At 29.8% G+C, this 27,575-nt stretch overlaps 1 protein-coding gene across 2 annotated transcripts; it reads left to right on the top strand.

Annotated features, from left to right (window-relative positions):
• Positions 1 to 2,031: 2,031 nt before the first annotated feature.
• On the top strand, positions 2,032 to 26,078 carry Elovl7 (ELOVL fatty acid elongase 7). 2 transcript variants are annotated; one of them, XM_068774712.1, is made up of 9 exons: positions 2,032 to 2,193; positions 17,586 to 17,731; positions 17,968 to 18,075; positions 18,760 to 18,840; positions 19,867 to 19,923; positions 21,264 to 21,369; positions 24,102 to 24,238; positions 24,461 to 24,616; positions 24,874 to 26,078. In XM_068774712.1, the coding sequence occupies exons 2-9, from the start codon at positions 17,591 to 17,593 to the stop codon at positions 25,018 to 25,020; spliced, it is 933 nt and encodes a 310-aa protein (XP_068630813.1). In that variant the 5' UTR covers positions 2,032 to 2,193; positions 17,586 to 17,590; the 3' UTR covers positions 25,021 to 26,078. The 2 variants fall into 2 exon arrangements, with proteins under 2 accessions (XP_068630813.1, XP_068630814.1); XM_068774713.1 differs by lacking the exon at positions 2,032 to 2,193 and adding an exon at positions 17,437 to 17,516.
• The last annotated feature ends 1,497 nt before the right edge of the window (positions 26,079 to 27,575 follow it).

Below are 27,575 nucleotides of genomic sequence, written 5' to 3'. Positions count from 1 at the left end.
AATCGATTAGAGCAGCTATTTAACATTATTATTACAAAAATATTAAGACAGTTTAGTTTTGCTGTCATTGGATACTCTGAATAACAAATGTATTTTATTAAAAATATATAAATTTTTGACCTCCTGAGCCAGAATCACTAAAATATAAATATATCAGTTGTTGTCCCTTAAGTATCGATGGTATACTTTCTTTTTGTCGACGTTTGTTATATATAATAAAAAAGCTAACTCGTTAAATGAACGTGTTAATTTATAATTATAAAGGTTTAAAGAAATATAACTTTTTAAATAAAAATTAATATAAAAAATCGGTTATTTAAAAATTTTAATTGCCATTCTATAATTTTGTAATTTATTTACTATTGACTGTATTTCTTATTTATTTATTTGACAAATAAGTACGTACAAAAATTGAGCATTCTCCACCAGTTAACCTTTTGGGAAGCGCAGAGAAAAATAAAGCATGGTAGGTGAAATAAATAACGATATGATAAAATAAAAATCATATGGTTTCAAAATAAATTTTCATAAATATCTTATGTACAGCATCTATACTTAATTACATATTGAACAAATACAATATAAGGTAGCATTCTTTTGAGGTTCCAGCTATTATTGCTAGATGTGACTTAAACTTCGTCGATCTGAAAATCGCGATATATAATTTATTTCTGATTTTTCTGATCTGATTTTTTTATATCACGAACTATAATAGATTTTGTATACAGATTGATTAAGCGTTACCCTGGCATAGTTGAACATTCATCAGCACTAGTGTAAGTTACATTTAGTACAAATTATTACGTTCACTGTTACTTCCAGACGTTCTTGTTTGGCGGGTTTGCATCGATTGCTGATGTTTTTTGCCATAAAAATGTTTATTCTTTCTAGAATAAATAAATATAACATACAAGGAATATAGATATAGCGATACCTAGATGAAAGCGTGACTTGAACTAACGATTAATAGTAAAAGTTTATTATGTCTGTATAAAATAAACACAATTGTAATAAAAAGTGGAATCAAACAACTCGTAAATTAAAAAAAAAAACAATAGACAGACTTGTACTTGAATAATTTATAACATTCGCTGATGTCACTTCGAGATTTTGTTTTACTTCTATACTCTCTTATATCATATCTTTCTTTTCTGCTACCAATCTAACACTTAAAAAATAGAATATTAGAATATTATAATGATTTATTAAAAACAAAAAAACGTAATAAAAAGATGTTTACGAACAGTTATTTTTTTCACCGAAGCGATATACTACCGACTAACCATTGCTGTTTTGAACACAAAGAACATTCTCGAATGTTCGCCGTGCTAATAAATACCGTTGGAGGATTATACTCTAGAAAAACTAAAAATATTAACGCTCGCACCGTCATCTAATGAGGTGTTTGCTATTATCCTTAAGCTCGTTACTTGTTTACTTTGATAATTCCATCGCAGTCAAGTGCAACGACATTAGATTTTTATAAAGTAGGAAGTATGTAATGTAAAAACTATGAATGGTGATAAAATTTTCTTACTCTGTCTTAAAAACATTAATCCTTCTTAAGTTTTTTCAAAACATTTTTTTTGAACTTGACAGATTTTACTATAACAGACGTTGAATTATTCTTTATCACTTAAGGTAAACTTCTGATGTAAATATTTTGAAATTTGTAATTTTATTCGTAACTCAAAGTATTGTTTTAGTTTAGTTCATAATATTACGAATTTAATGTACTACATTATTACGTTGTTCTGAACTATTTATTTCACATTTTATTGCATTAAAAATAAAAAAAGAGTGTGTTTTACCACGTCACGAAGTAGAGGACTACCACTAATTGGTTGGCATTTAAAAAAAATCAAGAACACGAAAGTAATTGTTGCTCTATGGTTTAACATTAATGAGTGATATGACACGTTTGTGACAATCGATATAATACTGCGTAGCCCTTATCATGTAAACTATGACGTCATTGACGGTCGCGTTATATAGGCAGGTAGTAGCGGCGCGCGCGCATTGATAGTCATACGCGAGTGACCCGCGCATTTGCCTTCGCCTCACATTTTGCGATCAAATAGCAAGTTGTGAGTACCGCGAATTCTTATACGTAAAATTTTAATTTTTTCTTTTTTGATTCAGTGAATATTTAACCCGTGTCTTTTTAAAGAAAAAAAAGTAACAAATATAGCGGTAAGTACTTTCAATGTTTGTAGCCATTGTGTCATCTTGTTTATCCTCATAAATTAGTATTATAATACTTTTATTAATATTTAAAATAATAAATAAAAAATATTATCAAAATTAAAAATTATTATCTATCATGTTACTTAAATACTTTGTACTTCTTTAGAAATAAATTACGCATGACTATATATTTTTATTATTATATAGTCATGCATACTTTAAGCACATCACTCTAAAAGGTTTACCTTAATTTTTATACTTTACACTCGGGAAGTTATTTTGCAGAAAATTAAAATTTTAACGAACAAAAGAAATTGTAGTAACTCTCGTGTAAAATATAGCAGGTGCTTTTTAGAGTTCATATATCTCGTGAGTGAATTGGCCCTAATAGGTTTGTGATATTCGATTCACTGTCTCCCATCTTTCACTTCGCCCTCTTTACACATTTACAAGAAAACTGCATACAGAGACAGCTTATCGAATTGAAGATTAACCTTACTGTTAGTGAAAGTTCCTTTTTTGCATGTTCAACATCTGTATTATCGGAAATATATTGGGGGTGCGTCTTTACTGAAGAATATTATAGAAAAGGGTCTCCACGTCTCAAGTCACAAATCATGGGAATTATTACATTGTATTTAAAATTTTTACAATTGTTAAATTAGCAATGCATTTAAGAGACATGTGAAATTAGTTGATGTGGAAGATCTTAACAACAATTTTATATAAAAAAATTTGAATTATTTAAAGATTTTTTATTTTATTTTTCAATGTTTCAAAAGGTTTAGGTAACGAAAGGAATATACTCAATTTAACTTCACTTGATACACTAACTTAAATCTCACTTATGTATTAGCTGAAATTGTAGACTATGTGTATCATGTAATAAAACTATTTCTAATGCATTATATCACAGTTCATCTTTTTATGATTCATGGTTTTGTTGAATTTTATTAATACAACATTGAATTTCAAAATTTAAATTAATATCATTTTAATAAATATTTATCAACGGTAGTGAGTGTTATTTTAATTAAATTAACGTACCAATATTTATTAAAAATAATTACCATGAATACTAAACAAGTCAATTAAGAATTCTATGACTGACTTATTGAACTCTTTAAAAAGAATATGACAGTTCTAGAATTTCAGTTGCAGCATTGGAGTACCTCTGTCGGAATGCTAACCATACAGATTTGTGTTGTTGGTCGCAGATATCCGTGTGATATTCAGAGCAAGAGTTCCATTTAAGGATTATATTCAAAATCAATCGAAATTTATTCAATTGAATATATATAAAGAGATGTAATTTTATGTACGGCACGCTGTTTCGCATAAGCTCAACGTGTTTTGCTCAAATTCTAAAACGTATAGCGTAATACAGCAATAACAATAACTACGGCGCCTGTCTATATTGCCGCGTCCGATAGTTCATTGATCGTGTTTTCTTTCGCAAAATAATGTGTGCCGGTGGCCTTAAGAAGTACAATTTTTTTCTTTTACTTATCTGGTTTTATACATATTTTTTTCTGTTAATTTATAACAGTTTCCTTTTATTAGCATATAGTATAATTTATTATATTTGCTAATGCTTTCGAATAAAGATTTATAGGAGGTTAAGGTAATGTAAACAATAGACAAGTCATATCCATTTGCGGCTCGTTTATATTCGTTTCTAAGGCAAGTGTGACACCCATTAAAAATTTGTGTCGTGTCAATATTTCTGCTTTTTATTAAGTTTAATTCTTCTCTAGTTTAAATTTTCTCGTGTGTCTTGTAAGAAAATTATACTGGTTTCTTTAATTTTATTTAAAAAACTATATTCTGCTCAATCATCATTAAAAAATGTGATTTTAATTCGTTATTTTCAATCTTATTTTAATTATTGAACACATACTTCAACATTGATTATGATCTTTCTAAATTGAATATGATAATAACACTTGTATTTGTTACCTCATTGTTTTGTCCTTTTTACTAATGTGCGCTGTCACTATCGATGGCCTTATAATATCTTAAATTGGTGTCTATGCAATAGTTAACGTCTATGAAAACCTATTGTCCGTGACCTGCAATCGGTTAAAGTTCAAATTATTTTTTTCTGGTCATCTATCTCTGATACTATCCGTTCTTACTCTCGAACTAGCAATTTTTCGAAACCGGCATAATTTTTAAATAGTTTATGATAATTTCTATTAAATTAAACACAGCGCCGAAATTAAATTAGTTTTAAGTAGTTCTAAGTATCATAAATAATAAACATTTTTTTTTCAACACTATTTATACGCGTCGCTGCTTTTAAGATAACAAGAAGTCTTTTCATTTTTCATGGGTTAGCATTGTTTTCGCAATCCAAGAATGCTTTAATGCTCTGATACTTTTACAAAAGTCATTGACCAAGTTGCATATTTAAAATATAATAATATACGAATAATCCTCAAGAGTTATTAAGCACAAGGTTTTTATAGATTATTTATATCTTCTTTCGATGGATTGCCGACAGCACGTGTTATAAGTGATAATGTTAAAATGTAATTCGTGTTTGGCATACAGAATTCTATCTTTTTATGTCAGTAAAATTAATATTAATATTTTACAATAACATGTTAAATGTTTATCAAAGGAAAATAAATTATCAAAATCAATTATTTTCTTGATAATTGTGAAACATATAAGTTAAAGATTCGATGTATAAAAGGCTGTATAGCACTTTTATACATCGAAAATTCCGGTATTACATAGAATAAAATAAATATGAAAAAAAAAATATGAAAACTAATGCAGCAATCACCTGGTAGCCAATAGTATATAGTCGGCACCTAACAGTTTTTGATCTCTGGCAAATGCAAACTATCAACAAGTTCGAGGTCAAGGTCCAACTTGATATAAACACAGTCTTTTTTATTTTTAAGTTGTCTTAAAGTAGACTATAAGGAAGGATTTAATTCAAATGTCACATTTGAAAAATATGTTTGAATTGAATATTTTTAATACTTTATAAATACAAGAAACATATCCTATAATGTGGCGAGCAAATAATCTTAATCCCTTAAGAGAAATACTGGTAGTATTTGAGGTCATAAAAACAGAATCAGATATAGAAACAGCCAGTAAACAGTCTCGGAGGAAACCTGTCGTAAGCCTGCATTCCTTTAAAAGATACATATGTCGATATATCTTCGGAGATCAAAATTCACTAAGGTCTATGCAAGAACAGGTACACGAGTTATCTACATTTTTAATAAGAATACTGTAGGTAAATGTAATAAAATTTAATGATATGTTACTATTATAACTTCAAGCTGACTTTTGTGCAAAAAAGTTTTAATTTTTCACAAATACTCATGAAAGTTGATATAGAAGACACCTGATATTTGTAAATACTAATTAGTTTTTTGTTACTCTTAATTAATATGATCTGATGTATCAGATAATTAAAAAATATAAAACGTAACGTGTAATAATTATAAACCACGTTTACAAAAAAAGACTACGTCCATTTAATTTTCGCATGCTTTGTTTATAGATACTTTGGCTTGATTAAATTTTAAATAAGCTAAAAACAAACCGAAAAATAATTACGTGAAACCAGTGTTTAAAATCTTCAAAACCAAAATGTATTATTAAAACCCTGAACACAAATGAAGTTTTATAAGACTTAGAAAAAATGGTCGTGTGTTAATTCAAATTTTAGTTTGTAAATCCTGTCAAAAAAATGTACAGAAATTATTCAGAATTAAGTTTACGGTTAAGCCACAATTAAATAATACAAAAGAATATGTCTTACGTAATTACCATATACCATATTACTACCATATTCTACCGAAAAATCTGAATTTTAGCATTGAATTTGTTAGTTCATCGTTTTTTAATTTACTGGAAAAATATAAAAGTACAGGCGGGTGAATAACATTTTCATAACCAATGTTGTGGACGATTATTAGTCATTCGAAAATTTTAGGAAAGTAAATAGGAATTGTAATGCTAGTAAGACTGTGTGCGACGTTGGTAAATTTACTTTGTTGATACTAATTGTAAAAGGTAATAGTAATATAGCTTCTTCCATTCTCAAAGAATTGAAAAAAAAAAAAAACATTGAGTAACGGCAAATAGCCCAGAAGGATTATTTTCCGAACTGATGTGTTTAACATCATCACAATTGCATTCATTTGTATTCCGTGATCGCATTACTATAATTACAGAGTTAGAATTATTCACTAATGGAAATTGTAATGCAATTCCTGCATTGTGTACATACACGGAGAATATTTTGTTCTTTAAAAGGAATAGGTTGCGCACACACATAATTTTTTCAATCAAAGAAAATAAATAAGTGCATTTGTCCATACACGTATTTATTGTATTGATCTCAAAAATCGAAAAACATTGTATTAAACTCATTTGCACTTTGATTTGATATGCGTAATAAGTTAGCGCCATAGTTTTTTCCCATATCCATTTTTCATTTGAATAATTTATTTTTATATCATTTGTTTATTCATAAGTTCTTCTTACAGGATCGTATATAACAAAATATAAACATTAATAAATAAACTATGCCAATTACAAGAACAATCAAACAAGGGAAATTGAATTATGTGTGGTGGTTTAAAAAAAAGGTCTTACCTTCTTTATTTTTTTTTTGCCTAAAAGACTTCTATACTATTTTGTCGGAGTAATGAGTGGTATTGAAAGGGTCTAGTGAGGGAACTCTGTGTTAGAAATATCTAGTATGTGGAAAAAAGGAGACATTTTCAAATATTTCTTTTTGTGGAACGAACAGCAAGTAAAGGATCTGTGACGTTTTGTGGGAACACTAAAATTAAATTTTATTTGCAATAAGGGACAGTCAAATTTATAGTTTAATACATGATACACGAACAACACACCTGTTAATCGTTGCCAAACTTCTAGTGTGTTTATTTTATGGTAATGACAAGATACCGCATATGTTAAATTGTGCAATTCTCCCTTGTAATTAAGAAACTTAATTTTTATTTCAATCTTTTCAAGATTGTTAATACAGGTTTAAAATGGTCACCAAATTAAAATTGAAAATTCTAATATGTTCCTTACGTAACTGGAATAAAGCATTTTGAGACAAATGATGTCATTATAGAGCGTAGAATTACATACCCAAACCCTAATAGGCTTTACTGGAAGGTTTCATATTAAATGTGCAGATAATTGTTAATATAATTTTCAATGTAATTAGTAGTGTTTTAATTATATATTACTATCAAATTATTTTTCGTTATTTGCATGCGTGGATTCGATTTTTCAATAAAGGTCTTACAAAGATAAGTCTTAATTTACAATAAAGGATTGTAGTTTTAAATGCAATTTACTATTTAAAAAAAATAATTACAGAACAAATATATTTTAGTAAGCTATTAGTTAATCAACCAGATTAAACATTTTAAGACAAACTGTTGTTAATAACTAGCTTAATTTTCAAGGTCACTTAATAACACAATTTTAAAAAGCGAAATTATAGTAAAACCTTTTTTAATGAACTGGTTGAGACGAAATGATTGAAAATTTAGTCCGTGTTGCTTTAATTTAACTGTATTTATTTCGCTTAAACTTTATTATCACGTTCATAGTTTGCGTTAAAATTTCGTCGCTGGACGACATTGAACTTCCTTTGTAGCGTAATGAATTTGCCCAGAATGCGACTGCTCCAAGCTTCGCGACGTGTGTCGTAATTCTAGGCTGGCTACATTGCTTACCTCAACTCGTTACCGACGGCGATTAAATGATGTTGCAATTGAAACTTCTCGACATCAACACCAAGGAAAAGTATATTCAATGATTAAATCTCATTAACAGAATAGACGTATATTTGCGCGTGACAAATGAATCATAACGGTTATCCCCCGCTAATTGATCTTAGTGATTTCTTACACGATTGTACATGAATAATAGTACATAGAAGTTTTTTCTTCTTCTCTAACGGTAAAGATGTTTTATGTTTTAAATGAGAAACTTTGTTGGACTCTTTTTAAATAAAAACGTTTGTATTGTTTGAATCTGTCTCCTCCATTGTATATAAAATTAACTAATTAATATTCTATGTAGACATGTTTTAATGTTAAATAGAAAAAAAAATTGTCATGAATTATGAATGGCCCGTTTTGTACAACATTATACTGTATTCCGATCTAAGAAAAAAAGGTATAGGTTTCAAACTAGCCATCTTCTAAAATACATTAAATGCTTAATATAATAGTTTTCATCAGAGTACTCGTAAAAAAAAGATCACCGGATAACTTAGGAGATATAAAAATGATCGTTTAGATGAGGAAGCGCCGAAGCAAGGTTAAGAAAACATGTTAGGTAATAAAAATGCATGCAAACTATATAGGAAGTTCGAGACGCGGTTTATTTTTAATTACGAAAAAGGAAACAGGATATATTGGCTATATAAAAATAGATGTCACTTTAAAAATAATTTTTGTTATAATCATAATATTTTAAAATAGATGATTGATTTGAATCATGGACGGATTCGATCTCAGATCGTAATAAAAGCTTTTAGGTAATTGTAAGTAAATTGTAAGATATTTCTTAATTTTAGGTTGTCGGGTTGCATGTCATTGTTATCATTTTCAGCCTTCCTCCACTGGACATAGGTCTCCAAAGTTATATATATCTAATAATACCGGTAGGAAGCACGCAGGCCGCTTCCGATGACCTTAACAAGGTCATCTGTACATTATGTGAGTGGACTCCCTTGCCGCGATTGCCGGCCCGTTATATCCACTTCATTTTTTAATAATTATATTCTGCATTACAAGTTAAACTGTATCCTATTAAAAGTAATTTTCTCGTAACTACAAAATTATTTTTAACAGGCAAGTTTACCAGTTCTATATAATTGACAGTTGCTGTTGTTAGGTACCATTTGTCTAGGTTATAAGCTGCAACATAAATTTACGAACTTGACGAATGAAACAGGGCATCTGTTTTATTCGTCAAGCGACAGCTTAGGCTTTTACGCTTGCCGAATGTAATGCGAGTTACGTAGAAGGTAAGGGTTACGGTGGCACGGATGTTTTTTCCGGATGCCGAATCGGCCTTCCACGTGCTTCGCCGGCCGGAGATGAACATGATTCTGGTCCATATGTTCACGGGGCACGGGGGATTTGCTAAGTACCTGCATAGGTTTAAACTAAAGCACAAATCCCTCGAGCGTCTGTGACCCTGCGGTGGACCAGACGTTACGCGTTGAATACCAGTCAAATAAGTATATAAATACATAAATTGAAAACTGTAAAGTAACAATCCAGGAGGAACGATGAAGCATAAGAGGCAAGAAATGAAAGGAAAAAGATTGGAAGATATTGAGACGGATAAAACAAAAACGAGTGAGAGATATTAAGAAGAGTGAGACAATAAAAAACGAATGTGAATAAAAGATTAAGTAAAAACTGTCCCCGTGTACTCAAGACAGGGGTCGTACGAGGGATCCGCAATTGCGTGGCCATAAAAAATATAAATTTACAATGTTAGGCAAATTCGTGAAAACATCAGACGATAACATTTTATATTACCCATCGATTGCATTGAACCTAGGTCTTGTGCCAACCAATAATTAGACATGCAATGGTCCATAATTGCCTTGTGTAAGAATATAGCTCTTCTTATTTTTTATTCTTGTTTACCGGTATTTATTTTTTCCTATACATTAACAAAGACTTGTTTCAGCCATTGGCTTGAGTGGTTTTAATTGTTTTTTTGTTACGTTTTTAACTGAACAAAACAAGGGTCATAATACGGAAATGATGTGTTATTTGGTACACAAGTATATTATAAGAATGAATAACAATTATTATCAGTGTCATCATAGGTCGACGCCCACTGCTAGGCACAGGCTCTCCAAAAGTCCTCCTCCAAAAGTTGCCACGTTGACTGGTATTGCGCCTCGGTCTAACGACTTCCCGCGACGTACGTCGTCGGTAAATTTAAAATTGCATTACATTTTAGTAAAAATGATTAGGTATAACAATGAATAAAAAGAATTGAATCTCACTTTGAATGAATATGATTAACTATATTGAGTTTATTTTTATATTAAATTAATATTTAGTTTGCGTTACGCTTTTGAAAATGATTTAGCTGAATTAATTGAAAAGCACGATTGTTCTTAAAATGACTGAACTAACGATTGATAGCGGAAAGTACATAAAAACTACATTGAATTTGGTTTACATTGAACTACATTGGTTTTAAAAATTCTTGTCAAAGTCCAATTGGTGAGTGACGTCGCTTCATGTAATAAAAAATTCAAACATTTCCTTCAAACATTAGACTCTGTAATAAGGCATATTAAAACCGGTTAAATCTTGTTTCTTAAAGCTTCCTTACAAGAAACTGGATTATTCGAACCAGTTGTATACCAATATTAAATAAAGACGCTCAAATAATCAAAAACAAAACTAACATATGTAAGGCGTAGATATGGATATTATTGCAAGCAAAATGGAAGGTTCGAAGTTATTACTCTTAATCACAAATTATTTTTACGACGATTTTTTGTCTCGATTGCTGCATTATTGGCAGTTTTATTGAAGCGACTGCATACATTTTCAACAATAATTAGGCTAGGCTTAGCTTACAAAATACATTAGTAAAAGTAGTAGAATTATGCGTTAACGAATAAATATAAAACTTAATTTGGTTATATTAAATATTTCAACAAATTGTAAAATAATGTTCTCTATAAGTACTAAAATTTTTATGTACGACTCAAATTCAAAATAATAAATATGAAAGGTGGAACAGTCGTTATGTTTTTACAATCGGCTTGCGTCATACGATTTGCAGTTTATTATTTATAAGACATTTAAAGTTTATATGTCAAAACTTTTATTCATGATACTTTAGGAGCGTTTAAAATTACTGACAAATAACTACTAAGGCAATAATAATAATAACTTTATTCATTTCTTTCTTCAGGGAAACAAACTGTGATAAAATTAAATGTTAAAATAAAAATTAGATACATATCATATCATATTTAAATTGATTGGACTTAACATAATTGAAACACGTAGTATTTATTAAATCTATAATTTGCTAGTTAAAATCTATTTTTAAACGCAGCATGTACAAGCCAGTGCAAGGTTGAATACCTCAATGCACATACGCTTTTTTTTGTTAATCGTAATTAAGCACATATCTGTTCAAAACTACACTATTTTTGGTATTTCAAAAATAATTTGCATTATATTGCAATGGCCGGTCTTAATGACCTATCTTTAGATGAATCATTGCTGCATAATTTACCTCGAATGAAATACGCATTTACGGTTTATCCAGGTTGCACAAGCTATTGTTGTTGAAATTGTTAATTAAAAACTTCAACACAGATTGTTCAATTCAACTGCAAGATGCGGTTTGTCTATGTGTACAATGATTATAATTTTGTATTTTTGTATGCCTACTGTTAGGTTTTTGATTTTGTTATATATACAACGGACTTGTTTGTATTACGTTGGAAGTTTTTAACATTAAAATGTATTACTTAGTGGTTTAAAAAATAATATGCCAAATGTCGAAGTAATACATGTCACCGATGAGAATATACAGGAGAGCAATGACAGAGTCAATTCTTATACTATAGAACTTGTATTATAAGATTGCGTTTACTGACGAATCATTGTGTTACCCAGGGTTTTTATTAATTTCCATTTTAGCAATTATCTAATTCGCTCTATAGTGTTAATTAGCTAGCTTTGTTATATGATAATTTATAAATTTTATATCTGTAATTTTTCTTACATTAAACATTGAGTATCTCCATTTTCAAAGTGATGATAAAAACAAGTACGGACTTCACTTTGTTGTACGTTGGAGAGGTCATTCCGTTGATGTCATCCTTTTCATTTACTTAACATCCGGATTTCAACTATTTCGGTTGTTTTGGTGCGGAGGGGACAACTATATTTTAAGCTAGCGAATTTATGCAGGCTGATTATTTTCGAGATAGTCTTTCGCATATTTAGCACACTAAAATATAGAGAAATTAAATTTTTTAAAAAAAATTTAATATACTAGAAAAAAATTGTATTATTCCACAAAACAGCATAACTTTTGCAAACAATTTTACTATTATCACTTCTGCGACCTGCTTTGAAAATATTACAACGTAATACCGTACCGTACTTGTTTTCAAAGCATTTTCAAAGCAGGCAACGCTTAAACCCCATCCCCCTGAAAGTAATGGGTAAATATATAAAAATTTAGATTTTTTAGTAATATTATTATTATATTTAAATAAATTATGGAAAATCTGAAATAAATATTATTTAATTTATCCGATGTCTAAGAGTTTCGTAAATATTTATCTATCCGGCATTGGAGTATTGAAACGATGATATCAGGTTTTCTTAGAAGCCCTCATGCCCCAAGCCTCCCCGTGTTACCTATTGCCTTACAAAGCACTGCCCCCCCTCTATTGTGAACGTATTTTATGAACGGCCCCCAATATTACATTGCCCTTGTAACGCACGGGTAATAAAAGTATACGCAATTACTCATTACATTAATTTTTTCAATTACTTTTAATATGGAACGTGACTTGAAATAGTAGGACCCATAAGTGAGTGCGTTGCTGCGTCAAAGGCAACAAAATCTACGAAGCATTTGAAAGTGTTACGGGACGTGTTACTAGAGTTATGGTGACGGAGTGTCATGGCCAGCGATATAAACAGATCGGGGTGGGCAGGCAGGGCCGCGGTAGCAACTACGTCGTGTGTATGCTACAGCCGCGCGCTTGCACTTGTCAATGCGCAATAAACGCTAGGAACGGCATCGACGCGTGTCTTCGCTTTGCGAGGTCTACTTTTGATATGATCTTTTTAATTGGCACTTAAAACAAGTGTATTTATTTGGATATATATTTAAAAAATTTTAAATGTATTTCCAAAGTTACAGTTTATTATGCATACAAAATGTCTTCTAACTATTTTACTGTTCACTTGTGATTATCACAAATAACGTTAATAAAATTCCAATAAGTCTACAAATGGAAGTCCAAGCAGGATGATCGCTTACGATTTTTGGTTAACTTTACATCTCAAATGAGATTGCGATTTAAAAGCCCTACTAGAATGTGTCTGCTAGTCAATGTAACGAATAAATAAAGGTGTTCATCGCACTGGCGTTAGTTCAGTTCGTGTGCCAGCCATTAATTTAGATGTTTTATAATGACTTAAAAGAATCATACATATTGTTTTAATGCTATTAAGAGCTGCTGTTAGCACCACTGTAAATTGAGTGACTTCAGTTTGTGGGCAACCTTGAGATCCAAATCTCCATGTCGGAAGCGTTCAAAGCAATAACGTGACGTGTATTCATTTATAGTGTTCACTCCCTGCACGTCGTTGCCTCTGCCGCATAGGCATTGCGGTGAACCTTTTATTCTATAAATACTTATATTTTTATCGTGTTCATACTGATTAAAAGGATGGAAATACAGTGATAACAAAACACTAACCATTAAACCGATAATTTAATTTTAAAATTAACTTCTATATGTATCAAATAAAAAAATAAAGTTTATTACTTATAGGCAACCAATAATAAATTACATAACAAATGGCCAGTATTATAAAGCGGCAAGACCGTAATAAAGACCTATTATTATGATTATAAGCTGTCAGTGAAAAATCAAAGTAAATTATCGTAATCTTAATTTGTCACACTATAGATACTACATACATTCATTTTTTTATCCTACGTGTCACTATGTATAGAGTGTTTAAAAACAAATAGAGAGGGATATCCTACAATAACACTAACATGCTGTAAAGAACCTTGAAACCTTTAAATGTTACAAAGTGAACATGCAATCTGGAAATTATTTACAATTATATTAACGTTCGACTAACTTAATGGTAAAGATTTTTAAAAAAAAAAAAATTCTTAGCACATCAATCATATAATTACGTTTAGAATCACTGGCTTATGATTCAAAGCCGGATATAACAAGACAGCGTTGCGAACTTTTTTTGTCCAAAAACTAATGGAGCAGCGGGATTTTTGTTCTCATTTTTTAAAAATATTATTAATATAAGAGAATAGATATATGTTCTTTTCTGTATTTTATTATTAGATTTTATTGATGAATTGCTTGTATAAATATTTATTGTATATATAATTCTTCTCAATTATTAAAAGTAATATGTTGACATTCTGTATTTCTATCTATTTAATGCGAAACTTTTGAAATGTACTGCACGACATAGTTAAATGGTTATTTTCTGTTGACTTTTTGATTATAATTTAATACTTGCTAAAGTTTTATATAAATCCAATGCCTAAGAAATCTTGCCCTTTTTTCTCATTTTGTGTTACGCCGCTATGTATCATTTCTCATAGGATCATCCTCTTAATCTCCTAATTTACACACCGTAGATGTTGTTTTGTCATTTGAAAGTAAGTTTCTTTGTCCTAGATATCTTCTAATAAATCCCGATGATCGGCCAGTGTTTTGGATATATTTGATTTCAGAAATTTCCAGAACTATTCATGTCTTCTCTTCGCACAAAATGGCCATAGCAACGCATTTATTACAAAAAATAACGTTTAACTGTTGACCCAAATATATTGCTGTACGACGTTGGTTTGACCACTGCCCATTATCATAAAACTAGAAATGTAAATTAACAAAGTAATTAATCGATGAAGATAGCAAAATTTTTCCAAAGCAACACGTGAGAATAGTTTTGCTTACTAAGCTTTACGCAATGGGTCATTAAACTCTGCTTACGTACATTCTACAAACGTCAATTAATTCAGCTTTTAGTATTTTTTAATGTAACAAGTTTATAACATACGCATAATACAACTCACAGATACAATAAAAATATTTGCAACGCCCTTTGTCTTTAACTGTCCTTCAATTAAAAAGCTATTTGTCAAAATTTAAAAACTGAGCATGAAGTAGTTATGAACAGTATGAAATTGTATCAGTTATCAAAGACATTAAATATAAAATAAAACTCCCAGAAAGTTAATTTTACCGAAAAACAATAAACCGACTTTTAATTTGTCTGTCTGTCTTACTTAAGTGTAGCAAAAATATGTTTTCAATATGAAAAACATCATAAGAATATAATTTGCTACAAATTATGGACCTTTTCTTGTTTAATTTTTTTGCAATCATTTAAATGTAAAATATTTGTGAAGCGGCTTTGGTACATTTTATAATCTAAGGAACGTTATAAGGATTTACAAAAACTAAATTATGGTTTACGCCCTGTCAAGATTTATGGTCATAAACAATATGTTTTATTTTAGTTTTCGGAGCACGGTATTAATGCTATTTTTCAAAAACGTACTTTGTGTATTATATACTTTGTCTCCAAAAACTTGGAAATAGATTGTATATTTTGACTAAACCTCAAATTTGATTATACTTTTGGATTACTGCTATCCTTTAAACATTTATCGCTAGCATAGTACTCGTCCATTTATAACAAAATTACAAATTACCTACCCTACACTTTTTGTGCAGTTGCAGCCCAGCAGTCCAGGACTGAGACTTCCAATCGTAGGCCGCGGGTTCGATTCAAGGGATATAATCCCATGTAATTCACACTTTGTGCATCGATTATATGGAATTGCAACTGTTCAGAAACAAGTTTCCAGAGGATGTGCAGCAGCGTCCTCTATGTACCATAATATCACACTGATATCACCAACCCACTACCCATACGTGGCGATTATGGTATATTTCCCCATAGATAGATAACTTTGGGAGAGGCCTATGCCTTCCGATGGACGTCTATGTGCCGAAACGACTACATTTCAAAACACGTCAATATAATATTACGATTTTACGTGATTCTAAATACATTGGATTGTTTTCACAGAACGTTTACAGCAAAAACTAAGAAAGTCATACAAATAGGCTGTAATTAAACACAAATGTAAAATAAATTAATTTTTGTAATCAAGTAATAATACTCATATTTCGGTATATTATTTGTATAAGTTATGTATAACATATTCGACGCATCCGTATACGTAAATTAAACATAATTATACAGCTATTTTTTTACAAAATGCTAAAAACATGCATATACTATAATTTATTTTCTTTTACGCGGAAATTTAATATGTAATATGCTATTAAAACAAAATATTCATTTAAAAAAGACCAACCATCTATAAAATAATATACTTTTATTTAATATTATAGCAACGAAGAACATTTGTCGATGCAAGGCCATGCGTTCGAATACGCAATTTCAAAACTTGATAATTTCATCTAATTACTATAACTTTAACACATTTTTTTAACGAGTTAGGTTTTAAAAGGGCACATTGTTGTAGTGAAAATTTATGATTCTTTTATTCATCAATAAAACAACCAAAAATTAAGCAATAATGCTTAATTTTTGGTTGTTTTATTGACCACTAACACATATCAATATCAACTCTCACTTTGTGTCCTTAGGTCCATATGAGAATTACGGAATTGCGGCATATGCTTACACGGTTTTGCCAGCTTTCAACATGTTTTACCTGTTTGCTACTAGAGGAGTTATTTTTTAAAAATTATTATACGTTTATTTTTGATACGACATGGCTGAGAAATAGAAGACGTAAAAATTAATACGCTTGAACAAAATTTTTGCTAATAAGAGTCTTTCCAGTTATATAATAAAAACAGAATTCTAAATAGCAGATGGAAACGACGACATAAAAACGCAAAAAAATATATATAATATTCTTTATACGAAAGTTTTTTAATTATGATTTTAATTTAGCATTTAAGAAAATATGTTTTTTTTTAAAGTAAATACTGTCTCGACTTTTATGTACCACTCACCTTTCAGCTAAAATCAATAAGATGTAGAGAAACATTAACAAGTAATATTTACTATAAATATATGTATTTATAGTTTTAACGATTCTTCACTTCATTCATATGAATGGCAATTTGTGAATGAGATCATCTTTAAAAAATAACCATATAGATATCTATTACGAAAATATTCTGTTTTTATGCATTGTCCTATTAGCTAAAATTAACAAATATTTGTTATAAATTAAGATATTCGCAATATCTTGAATAGCTCATCGGCTCAACATTGAACGCGTTAAGTGACGTTTGTATTGTTAATGATTATATTTGATCGTGTCGAGAAGGCCGGTCCTCCCTGACATTCGGTAAACTTGATGTTCGACAGTAAATGGGACTCGAAACTCGCGGCACCGAAATCTTTCATTTTACGAACGGCGCACTTTGCGCATGGTCATAGTAAATACCTGTTGAGATCTCGTTTTTCAAACATTTGAAATATACAGTTGTAAGTGCTTTGATAACAATCCATCCAGGAGTTTTGAATAGTATTGTTAAATATACGTTTTTGTTGCAGTGAAAATGGAGATGCTTAACAGGCTAGTGGCGGGCTATCACGATTTGATGGACAACAAAAGTGATCAACGGGTGAAAGACTGGCTCTTGATGTCATCTCCATTTCCCACAATGGCAATTTGCCTTACATATTTCTTTGTAGTTAAAGTGAGTATTGTATAAATATATTTTTTTTAAATCTGGCATTAAATTATCTCTGAAATTGATCGCGGTTAAAGGTTTTAAATACACACGTGTTTAAAAAGTTGTCAATAATTTAGTCATTTGCATACTGAGTATAATAATTATTTTGCTATCGTTTATTAAGATCAAAGTAATTACGTCATCTGTTATTTATTTTACTACAATTACGTCTGAACTCCAATAATTGCCTTTAATTTCAGATACTGGGTCCAAAGCTTATGGAGAATAGAAAACCATTCGAACTCAAGAAAGTGCTTATTTGGTATAACTTATTCCAAGTTATTTTCAGCTGTTGGTTGTTTTATGAGGTAATCTATTTTAGCACTAAAATGTTTAGTCTTAATTTGTGGTAATGCCTAGATGGCCCTGTCTACCAAACCGTGTAACAAGAAAAATGGGCACCAGTTTTTTCTTAACTACGTAAACATCTTGATATAGTATAAGATTATGTTGTGTAAACATACGCTATGACAAGAGAGCACTCGTATTTGTACTAACACTTTGAACATTACTAAATCATCATGGATAGCAGGTACCTTCTCCGTTTGCAAAGATGTTTAACAGATTCCGTATTTAAATTGTCAGTTATATTAAAGATGTTGTTAGCTATAGATGTAATATATTTAATATTGGGTTTAAGCAGTTTTTTTTAAATATTTACACGGAAACTTCGAGAAAGATCTGTTATGTAGGAGAGCTAATTTGTTGTCCAACTATGACGACGATTATGATGTTTAATATAAGGATTACGCATTAGCCGTATATGCTACGCAATAAGAACTGTCCGTATATTGAGGTTTAGGCGGAAAATATCAAAAGTTTCATCTGATGCATATTTTACGATTTTACATTTTTACGTTTTACTATAATTAATAATTTAAATAAAATTCATATGAGCATACGATTGACAAAATTTCATGACTTTTAGAGTAGTAAACACATGCAAATTAAGATTTATCTTCTTCTTAATAAATTATATTTACCTTATACAGAGCATAGTGAGTGGTTGGTTTATATCGCACAGTTTTCGCTGTCAACCAGTCGATTACTCGAGGTCTCCAGAAGCAATGAGGGTAAGTACTTTCACTATTTAAATATCAATATTACACTTGAAAGTAGTTTAATTATAAATACGTTATTGCTGCTTTATAACATATAAAACAGATCTATTTATATTTTACATAAATATACAAATTTTCTTACCATTCTTTTATTGATTAATTAGTAAATTAACAAATTAAATAAATAAACAACCTGAAGGCCGCTAGGGCCTTGAGATTCTATAGTAGAGACCAAGGACCGGCAAGCGCAGCGTAAGACGTCCAACCCACGTCTACCCACAAGTTGTACATATGACCTTGTTCATGTTATCGTAAAACGTGAGTGCCTGTTGGTGCCCTTCCAACCGGTCTTAATGAAAATCTATATCTATATTCAGCTGTGGTTCTCCTACGGCAGAACTGATGCTGTTTATGAATTAATATTATTAAAAAAAGTATAATGAAGTCACGGATATTTAATGAATATTAATAATAGCGGGTAAATTTAAAAATTACCAGGTCCACAGTACGATAGCATGAATGCAATGACTTGTAGGTTTTAATAAAATCTGCATATTTTATGGTCTTTAACCTTAATAAATTGCAATATCAGGTTTGTATTTATATTAACGGAATGACTACAAGTTTTGTAGATTTTTTTTGGGCTCAATTCCAAGGTATTTCATACACTGGAAGATCTGTATTTGCTTTGCAATGTAGTGATACAAAATTTCTTCATATTTATTAATTTAGTCTTCGACTGAGTTTTGGTAATCATGTGTTTTGTAAAGAGACAGAAAAATGTCATATTGTAAGTTCCTTTTGTGCATAGGTAGAATAGGAAGTTCTATCTGTGTACAAAGGGACATGGAAATGAACAAATAATTAAATTATAACTTTGTAGAAAGTTTTTAAGTCTCATTTCAATGTATGATTAGGAATTTCATAGTTTATACAATTAAAAATAGTACCATTAATATCAATAAATCTGTTTTTTTCAGCTATTTTATTGCAAGAATTTTCTTACTAATTTGTTTTTTTTTATTATTTTTCTTTTAGACTGTGAATGGATGTTGGTGGTATTACTTCTCGAAGTTCACAGAATTTTTTGATACCGTAAGTAGTTTTTTAATACGTTTTAAATTTTATTTCTAGTCATATAATTAATTCAATGTATTTTAATATGAGACATGAAGTTCTGTTTGGCACCCTTAGCGTAAGAATTTGCAGCCAATAGTTATTTCTGAAGAATTTTTAATATAAACAATTAATAAAGCTGTATTAGTTTAATAAAAATCCTGACGAAAAAAAAATGATAATATGACACGATACTTATCTGTTTATTGCGAAAACACTAGACGTTTGTAAACAATTCATACGTAACGGAAAATCCCTTTAATTGAATATGTATTTAATAAATTAATTTACAACGAACTTGCTAAATAAATCGACGTAAATGATAAAAAGATGCGACCATTATATTGAAAATAAAATGTGAATAGACATGTAGGTTGTTTTTAAAAAAATGCACTGAAGCTTGAATGTCCTTTATATACATATACTTAACATCAATTATTACTATTTAGTAAAGTTATTAGAAATTGAGTCTGTTACAATAAAATTTGAATATTGAATCAAAATCGACAAATAAATATAATAGTTAATTAATAGATAACAATTGTTAATAATAAATAGATAATAAATATAATAATTAATAGAAATAATTGTACCTGTCAATAAATAGCCTTCCAGGTACATTTCGCGCTCTAATATTAGTACTCGAAGTGATAAGTTATCCTCGTTTGTCATGAAGTATCGGAATATTACATAACTATAGTTTACTACATTAAAACGAAGTTTTAAACGTGGACTTGCCTAGTTAACACACTATAATATATAATTGGAGTTACACAATTTTTTTACATATCTAAAACAGGATTTCCTAAGTATTTATTAAATCTTTTCTAATTACGTGAACTTAATAATAAAAAATATATATTAATTATTTTAATTAAAATCGAACTGATTGCGTTAATATTCTGTTTTGCTTCCGTTTTCAACCATCGATTGATAATGCCTATTTATATTTAATTGCGAATTATAACATGTTAGGCTTGTTATATTGTCTGTTTAGGATACCGGAAAAAAACTTTCATGGTCATCGCAAACATGAAATAGTGTCGCTCACTTAATTTTAATTTTATAGAAAAGTAATTCCGCATACGACGGTGGTCATTTTTATGATCTAAATAAGCGAATATTTACGCCTGTCACAATTCTTTTTTCAACACAAAAATTATTTTAAATATGTGCAAGTTAAACATTAAAAAGCTTCAAATAATATATGTTATTACTAGTACTAGTATTACTGAACTAATTTAAGTGATAGTAAATATTTTAATAAAAATAGTCAAGTAAAGTAGTTAAAAAAGATATGTAAAATATTTCCGTTTCAGATATTTTTCGTCATGCGCAAAAAATTTGATCAAGTGTCAAAACTACACGTCATTCATCACGGCATTATGCCGATGTCAGTATGGTTTGGCGTGAAGTTCACCCCAGGTAAATAAAATATTTAACTCAAATAATCAAAATTTCTGCAATATTAATTAATCTGTCTATCATGATCGTGTCTAGGGTGTAAATTATTATGTAATAATCTTATTATTACATTTGTGCTATCTAAGCATATTTCAGTTTTCATATATAATTTTTTTTGAATTGAATTCAAAAAAAAATTATATATGTTTTGAACTTTTATATACGTTGAAATTTATTTGAACCACTTCGTGTATATATTTATTTTCTCGTTATTATTTTTTATTCTTTATTTATTATTAGATTCCTCTGTAGATATGTTACCCCCATAAATTATATTCAATTACATATGCTTTTTTAAAGGAATTATCTATCTCTAATCGTTCGTTATTTCGTTGTTATTACATTGGTGCCACAGAATACAAGCTACAATGCCGTCCGGGCTATTTTTATTATAATATGCTAGGTATCTTCCATTACATTGCAAATCCTAATTTTTATGCAATTATAATATTATAGTTTTTGCAATGAGTTACGATATCAAATTTCTTACAAATTGCAAAAAAATATATAGTTCAATTAAAGTACGTTGACCCCAAGTTCTCAATTCCTAAACAAAAGTTTTTAACCGTCTTAAGCAGTAAACATATTTCAATATAATCCATGTCGTGTATACACGTCGTTTAAACAAATAATGTTCTCGGCGGACCATAAGCCTGTTTGAACACGAGAACAAAGTCCAAAGTTTGACGGCAGTTGCTTGTTTGTTTAAACGGCCGCAGCGAATTTTCTCGACTATTTGGTTTTATATTACGAACCGGCGTATTATCAACACTTAACCAATTATCCATCATGTATGCTATAATTTTATTAATAATTCCTTACCACTTTAATAAATGCTTTAATATTTTTATTACTTTAATATTGTTATTATTTTTTTCCACCGTTTGACATAAGCATTCTTTTTGTAATAGATGATGAGCTTTTAATCAAATTTGATTTTAGATATGTAAACAGCAACGGCTTTCTTATCCGCTAATTTGATGATTTTGCTTAAAACGCAAGAGAACTTCATTAATAGTAGTTATACTAGCGTGGATATTTTAAGAGGAATTTATTTTATGATTTAAATATCCGTATTTACGTAATAAGACTGCGAGGTTTATGACTATTATAATTAAACTCTTAAAGTTAATAAGAGTGCAAAGTCTGCTTGTTTTTTAATTCTAACGCTCGAGTAAATTCATTAGCGAATAAGTGTAATTATGATTGTTGCATATAAATTAGACACGATTTCAAAATTAAATTTTTGGTTCATGGTAAATAGGAATAAATTTGACAAATAATATGAAAATATCTTTATAATCTATTAATAGTTTTATATTAATGTAAACGAGAAGAATAATTTTCAAAAAGCAGACATGATTGGTTTACGGATACGACGGTCAAGGCAACATTATTGGAAAATTCCTTTATCCTCTACATTAAGGAAGCTAAAAATATAATGGACGCCGCATATCGCTATTATTTCAGCTTAACAGATTTCTTTTATTTAAATAGAGGTTATATTCGATTGATTACTGCAAAAAGTTACATATCTATCGCTTTATCTACCTACACCTTAGAGGGATTTGCGTTGAATAATTTGTACACATAGAGTTAATACACATTAATATGAAATTTGGGCAGAAAAACTAAATCAAATTACTTTTCTTTTTTTTTAACTTATAACACATTTCACACGGATGATATTTTATCAGTTCCTTCGCTAAATTAATTTTAGTTTAATAAAAATAAAATGAAACGGTGGTCAGGGAGATGATTGTCGACTTCTAACTAAGGACGTTCGTTCGTTGCCTAGTCTTTTTTTATTTATGACTTCGGCTAAATTTAATTTGTCTTTTAAGGTCGTCATGCCCGCTACGTCTTTATACTATATTTTGGTATCGTATTTAATTATACACTCTGCAAATGTGGACTTTGCATTTTTGATAAATAAAACTACCTATGAAGTTGTCATCATCATCTGTATAGTACAACTCAGTAGGAATAGTCGAATTTTGCGGGAAATAGCGACTACGACATGATGGATACTGTCGAACAACAAACTGTTTTCTTCCACGTTCTTATTATTCGGACGTGATTGTACGTCTGAGCCTGAGCATGAATGGTTAGAATCTTTAAAAAATTAAATCACCCGAATGTATTGATAAAAATCGTTGACAAAAAAATTGTATTCAACGCCAATTATACCAATATAATTTTTTTCGGCCGGTAAAAAATTATACATGAGCTAGTATTAGTTCTATGTAATCACATAAAGAGCAGAGAAGGAAATACACAAGTAAGATTGGAATGGCGTATCGATTGAGAAAACTAAAGGCAAACTTAAAACATTTTTGAATCAAAATTACACATTAATATCCGTAATTGATGTTTATCGATAATTATTCAAATTCATTTATATATTAGTAATTCATACCAGTTTTTCCAGTCTAAATAGTCTTTGATTTCGATTTGATTCGGCCAAAGCCATTCCATTTAATTTTATTTTCAATTATTGTAAATACGTCACAGATAAAAAATAATAACGGCAACCTTCAACCTCTACGAAATAAACCATAGAAAAGTTATACGCGACCTTCATTTTTTATTTTCTGAATTGATACTATGAACTACATATTGTTAGGAACTTTAAAGTATTTACCTAGTACATTTGTTTTATAAGTTTAATTCCATAAATTATTTCTTCGCAGGCGGTCACTCAACATTCTTTGGTATGCTGAACACGTTTGTACACATTATTATGTACTCCTACTATTTACTCGCTGCGATGGGTCCTCAAGTTCAGAAATACCTATGGTGGAAAAAATACCTCACTGCTCTCCAAATGGTGAGTAAATTACGAACTAAATATAAAAATACCTCAAATTTATTAACTCAAAAAAATTTTTTTTGAAAGACCTGTGAATTTTAAATTTTAATATATAATAAAAGATTACATAGCTAAAATAATGTCCACTTTTACTATTTGCAATTACTATAGCATGTAAATGATGGGTTTGTAATAGAATCTAAAATATCTGTATTTTATTCGCGTCCATATTTCTTACAGGTCCAATTTGTGTTGGTGTTCTTCCACGCGTTCCAACTCCTGTTCATCGACTGTGACTATCCACGTGCCTTCGTTTGGTGGATCGGAATGCACGCTGTTCTCTTCTACTATCTCTTCTCGGATTTCTATAAACAAGCCTATCTTAAAAAAGCCCAGGTATGATTTACCGAATTCTTTACCTTATTAAATTAGTGATAAAAAACACTCATTTATACCTGTGTTATATTTATGCAAATTATTGTTATTATGAATGGTAAGTTAGTACTCATTTTTATCATAAGTGGAAATTTAAAGATAATGATTCATGTTACGTTGATTACAATAGCTAAATATTATTCTATAAAGGTTTACGATCAACAATGTAACGATCATTAAAATTTATAACATGTAATAGTTAATTATACTATTCACAGAACGCGAAGACGAAGGTAATGACGCAGGTCGATTCGTACAAATCAGAAACGAAGGAAAGGAAGCTGCCTTTGTTAAATGGATTTGGTAATGGCTCTGCGCTGAATGATGTCCGACAAAGGATGGCAGGTGCTGTTGCCTCCCAGTGAATCGTCGCGTTACATACGTGCCTCTAAAGTGTACATAAATTTAGGACAAAATATTTATACTATGATGTATTACGCTGTTGATCTGTTGGCAGAATGCTATCAAATGAACTTTATCAGCGAACGCATCGGCAGAACAAGCTCAATTAGTGACCAAGTACCTTGTAATTAGACGTAAGTTATAATAGTATCAGGAATCTCTCTTGCGATAATAATAATAAATAACGAGTTTCATTACATAATGAACTGTTATAAAACTGGTAATGCTCGTACAATAAAAAAACTTTAATTACACTATTAGTTTAATTTTAATGAAACGTTCAATAACGACCTAAGTTTAATATATAAGTACAAAAGAGAGGTATCTGTTAGTGTATGAATATGTACGCGATCCGCTACAGCTATTATTTATAAGCAATTACATCCAATAAAGTTAAAAGTTTTTGGTATTTTTTTTTAACTGAAACAAGTAGCGTAATTTTTTCGACGAAAATTATATCAACAAAACATTTTGAAAAATAGTTCAACATGGCCTGTTACATCAATTATTATTTTTTCTTCTTCGATTTTTTTAACTTAACGGAATTTTTATAGTTTACAAATATAAGGGGGTAGTGACAGTATATATAGTTAAAACTACTTGAATACATTAGAGTATGATATTTTTAATTCGCTATCAATTCGCGATCAAATTTTTGAATTTGTGTGATTTCACATTTAAATTTTCTTTAATTCTAATTAATAATATATTCCTCTGACTGAAACATAACAACGTGTAAAGCCCTAATCAAACATTGTAAATAATCTGTGTAAGAAAACATGATTTTTTACAGTTTAGTTTTATAGCAATGCAACTACGATATAAAATTTTGTACTTCGTAAAAAAATTAAAAGAAAGATTTACTATTACCACATTCTGTAAATAATTAAAATTCATGTCGTAATTCTGTAATACTTAATAATGAGTAAAGATAAACCGTCCAACTATTATTAATTAATGATAAAATGTACTACACGAATTCATATTTACGAAGAAATAATTTAATTGTTGCAGTCCTTTATCCAAGACTTTTGTAAATTTATGTTTTTGGATAATTTTATTTTTATATGTAACACAATCAAATAAAATAGAAAGTCGATTCCTGTTTTTTATTTGTGTTCCTATTTCCTATAAGTATAAAACGTTTGGCAATATTAAGACATTACTAAACTATTCCCTTTGCGTCATTATCCTCATGACTAAGGGTTGTGATTTCCTGGACACGAAGTTATCTTCATCTTCATGATGATGAGTTGTTTCTATCTTTGGCATCACGGAGCGCGTTATAAATATTAGTGTCAACTCTCGAACGTATTTAGTGCTACCAACTGATAGGGTTTTTATAGAAGTAACATATTTCTTGTGCTTGTTTTGCAAATAAAAAGCCGCAGTTAAGCAATAAACCTTTTTGGTAGTCGTGATTAGATTTTACTAGTTTTAATATCCTTAACAACCTTAACACAACTTTATGATAAAATTAAAAATTGCGACATACAAAAAAATAATGTTTAAGGGTCTGACACAGCGATGGTAAGAGAAGTACAAAATTTGTTAAATTATTTCAATTCAGCCCAGGTATTTTGGTGTCTATTAAATTTGACTTTTAGTCGACTAGTAATGCATGAAATCAGTACAATTTTGTACAACAGTAAGGGTGTATTGATCGCATTTATACGAGTACAATTGAAGAGCTAGAAATTGACTGGAAAAGTTATGTTCGTTATCATTTGAAATAGATTGGATATACGATGTTAGAGTTTTGAGCGAGACAAGCAAAACGTAATGAAACTGAATTAAATTGTCTTTATTAAATAATAATGTTTTATTAGAGAGATCGCTGTTAGAAGAACGAATTACTCTGGTCAATATTAAATAGAGAAGTCCTTAGACAAAGGACAGTGAATCCAAAATTTAGAGTGAAACCGGGATTTACATAAAATAAGGTGATTGTTGGTTCTAAGGGAGTCGGAAGTTACCACTTATAATGTTAAAATAATCGAAGATTTGAAAGTACCTGTAATTACCTACTTGAATAAATATATTTTGATACTTTTTACCCATTTCAAATAAGTATTATATCTATATTAGTTTATAAAGAAAGGAAAACACCTGCGACGTTATTACTTTTTCTGATTTAAAAAAATCGGTAGAATCTTTACAAGGATACTTTATGACACAAACAATGAACCATATGTTTACTTGAGCAGTTGTAGCCCAGAAGTAAAGGACAGGACTTGCAATCATAAGTCGCGGGTTTGATTATCGACATACAATCTTATATAATTCACACTTTGTGCATTGTTTACATAAGATTGCCACTGCTTTTAAACAAGTTTCCAGAAGATATGCACGTCCTCTGCTTAATATTACTTTGCAATCGTGAAGGCGCCTGCCAAGTATGGCGATTATGGTATATCGCCCCATAAATTTCTTGGGGATGGCCTATGGCTTGCAGAGGGTGTCCATGAGCTGAAATGAGGACGTTGTCATCTGTGACATGATAATACGACATAGAGAC

This window comes from Battus philenor, unplaced genomic scaffold, assembly GCF_028537555.1.
Source record: "Battus philenor isolate CCGP_79_NKW_IND1 unplaced genomic scaffold, ilBatPhil1.0.hap1 SCAF_7, whole genome shotgun sequence".
In the NCBI taxonomy this organism is placed as follows: domain Eukaryota; kingdom Metazoa; phylum Arthropoda; class Insecta; order Lepidoptera; family Papilionidae; genus Battus; species Battus philenor.
The sequence above is the reverse complement of the archived record's forward strand: the minus strand, read 5'-3'. Positions and strand labels throughout refer to the sequence as shown.

Coding starts and splice junctions, on each gene's coding strand:
- Elovl7 (XM_068774712.1), top strand. CDS start 17,591: ATGGAGATGCTTAACAGGCTAGTGGCGGGCTATCACGATTTGATGGAC. Junction 18,076..18,759: donor GCTGTTGGTTGTTTTATGAG/GTAATCTATTTT, acceptor TACCTTATACAG/AGCATAGTGAGTGGTTGGTT. Junction 24,617..24,873: donor CCTATCTTAAAAAAGCCCAG/GTATGATTTACC, acceptor TACTATTCACAG/AACGCGAAGACGAAGGTAAT.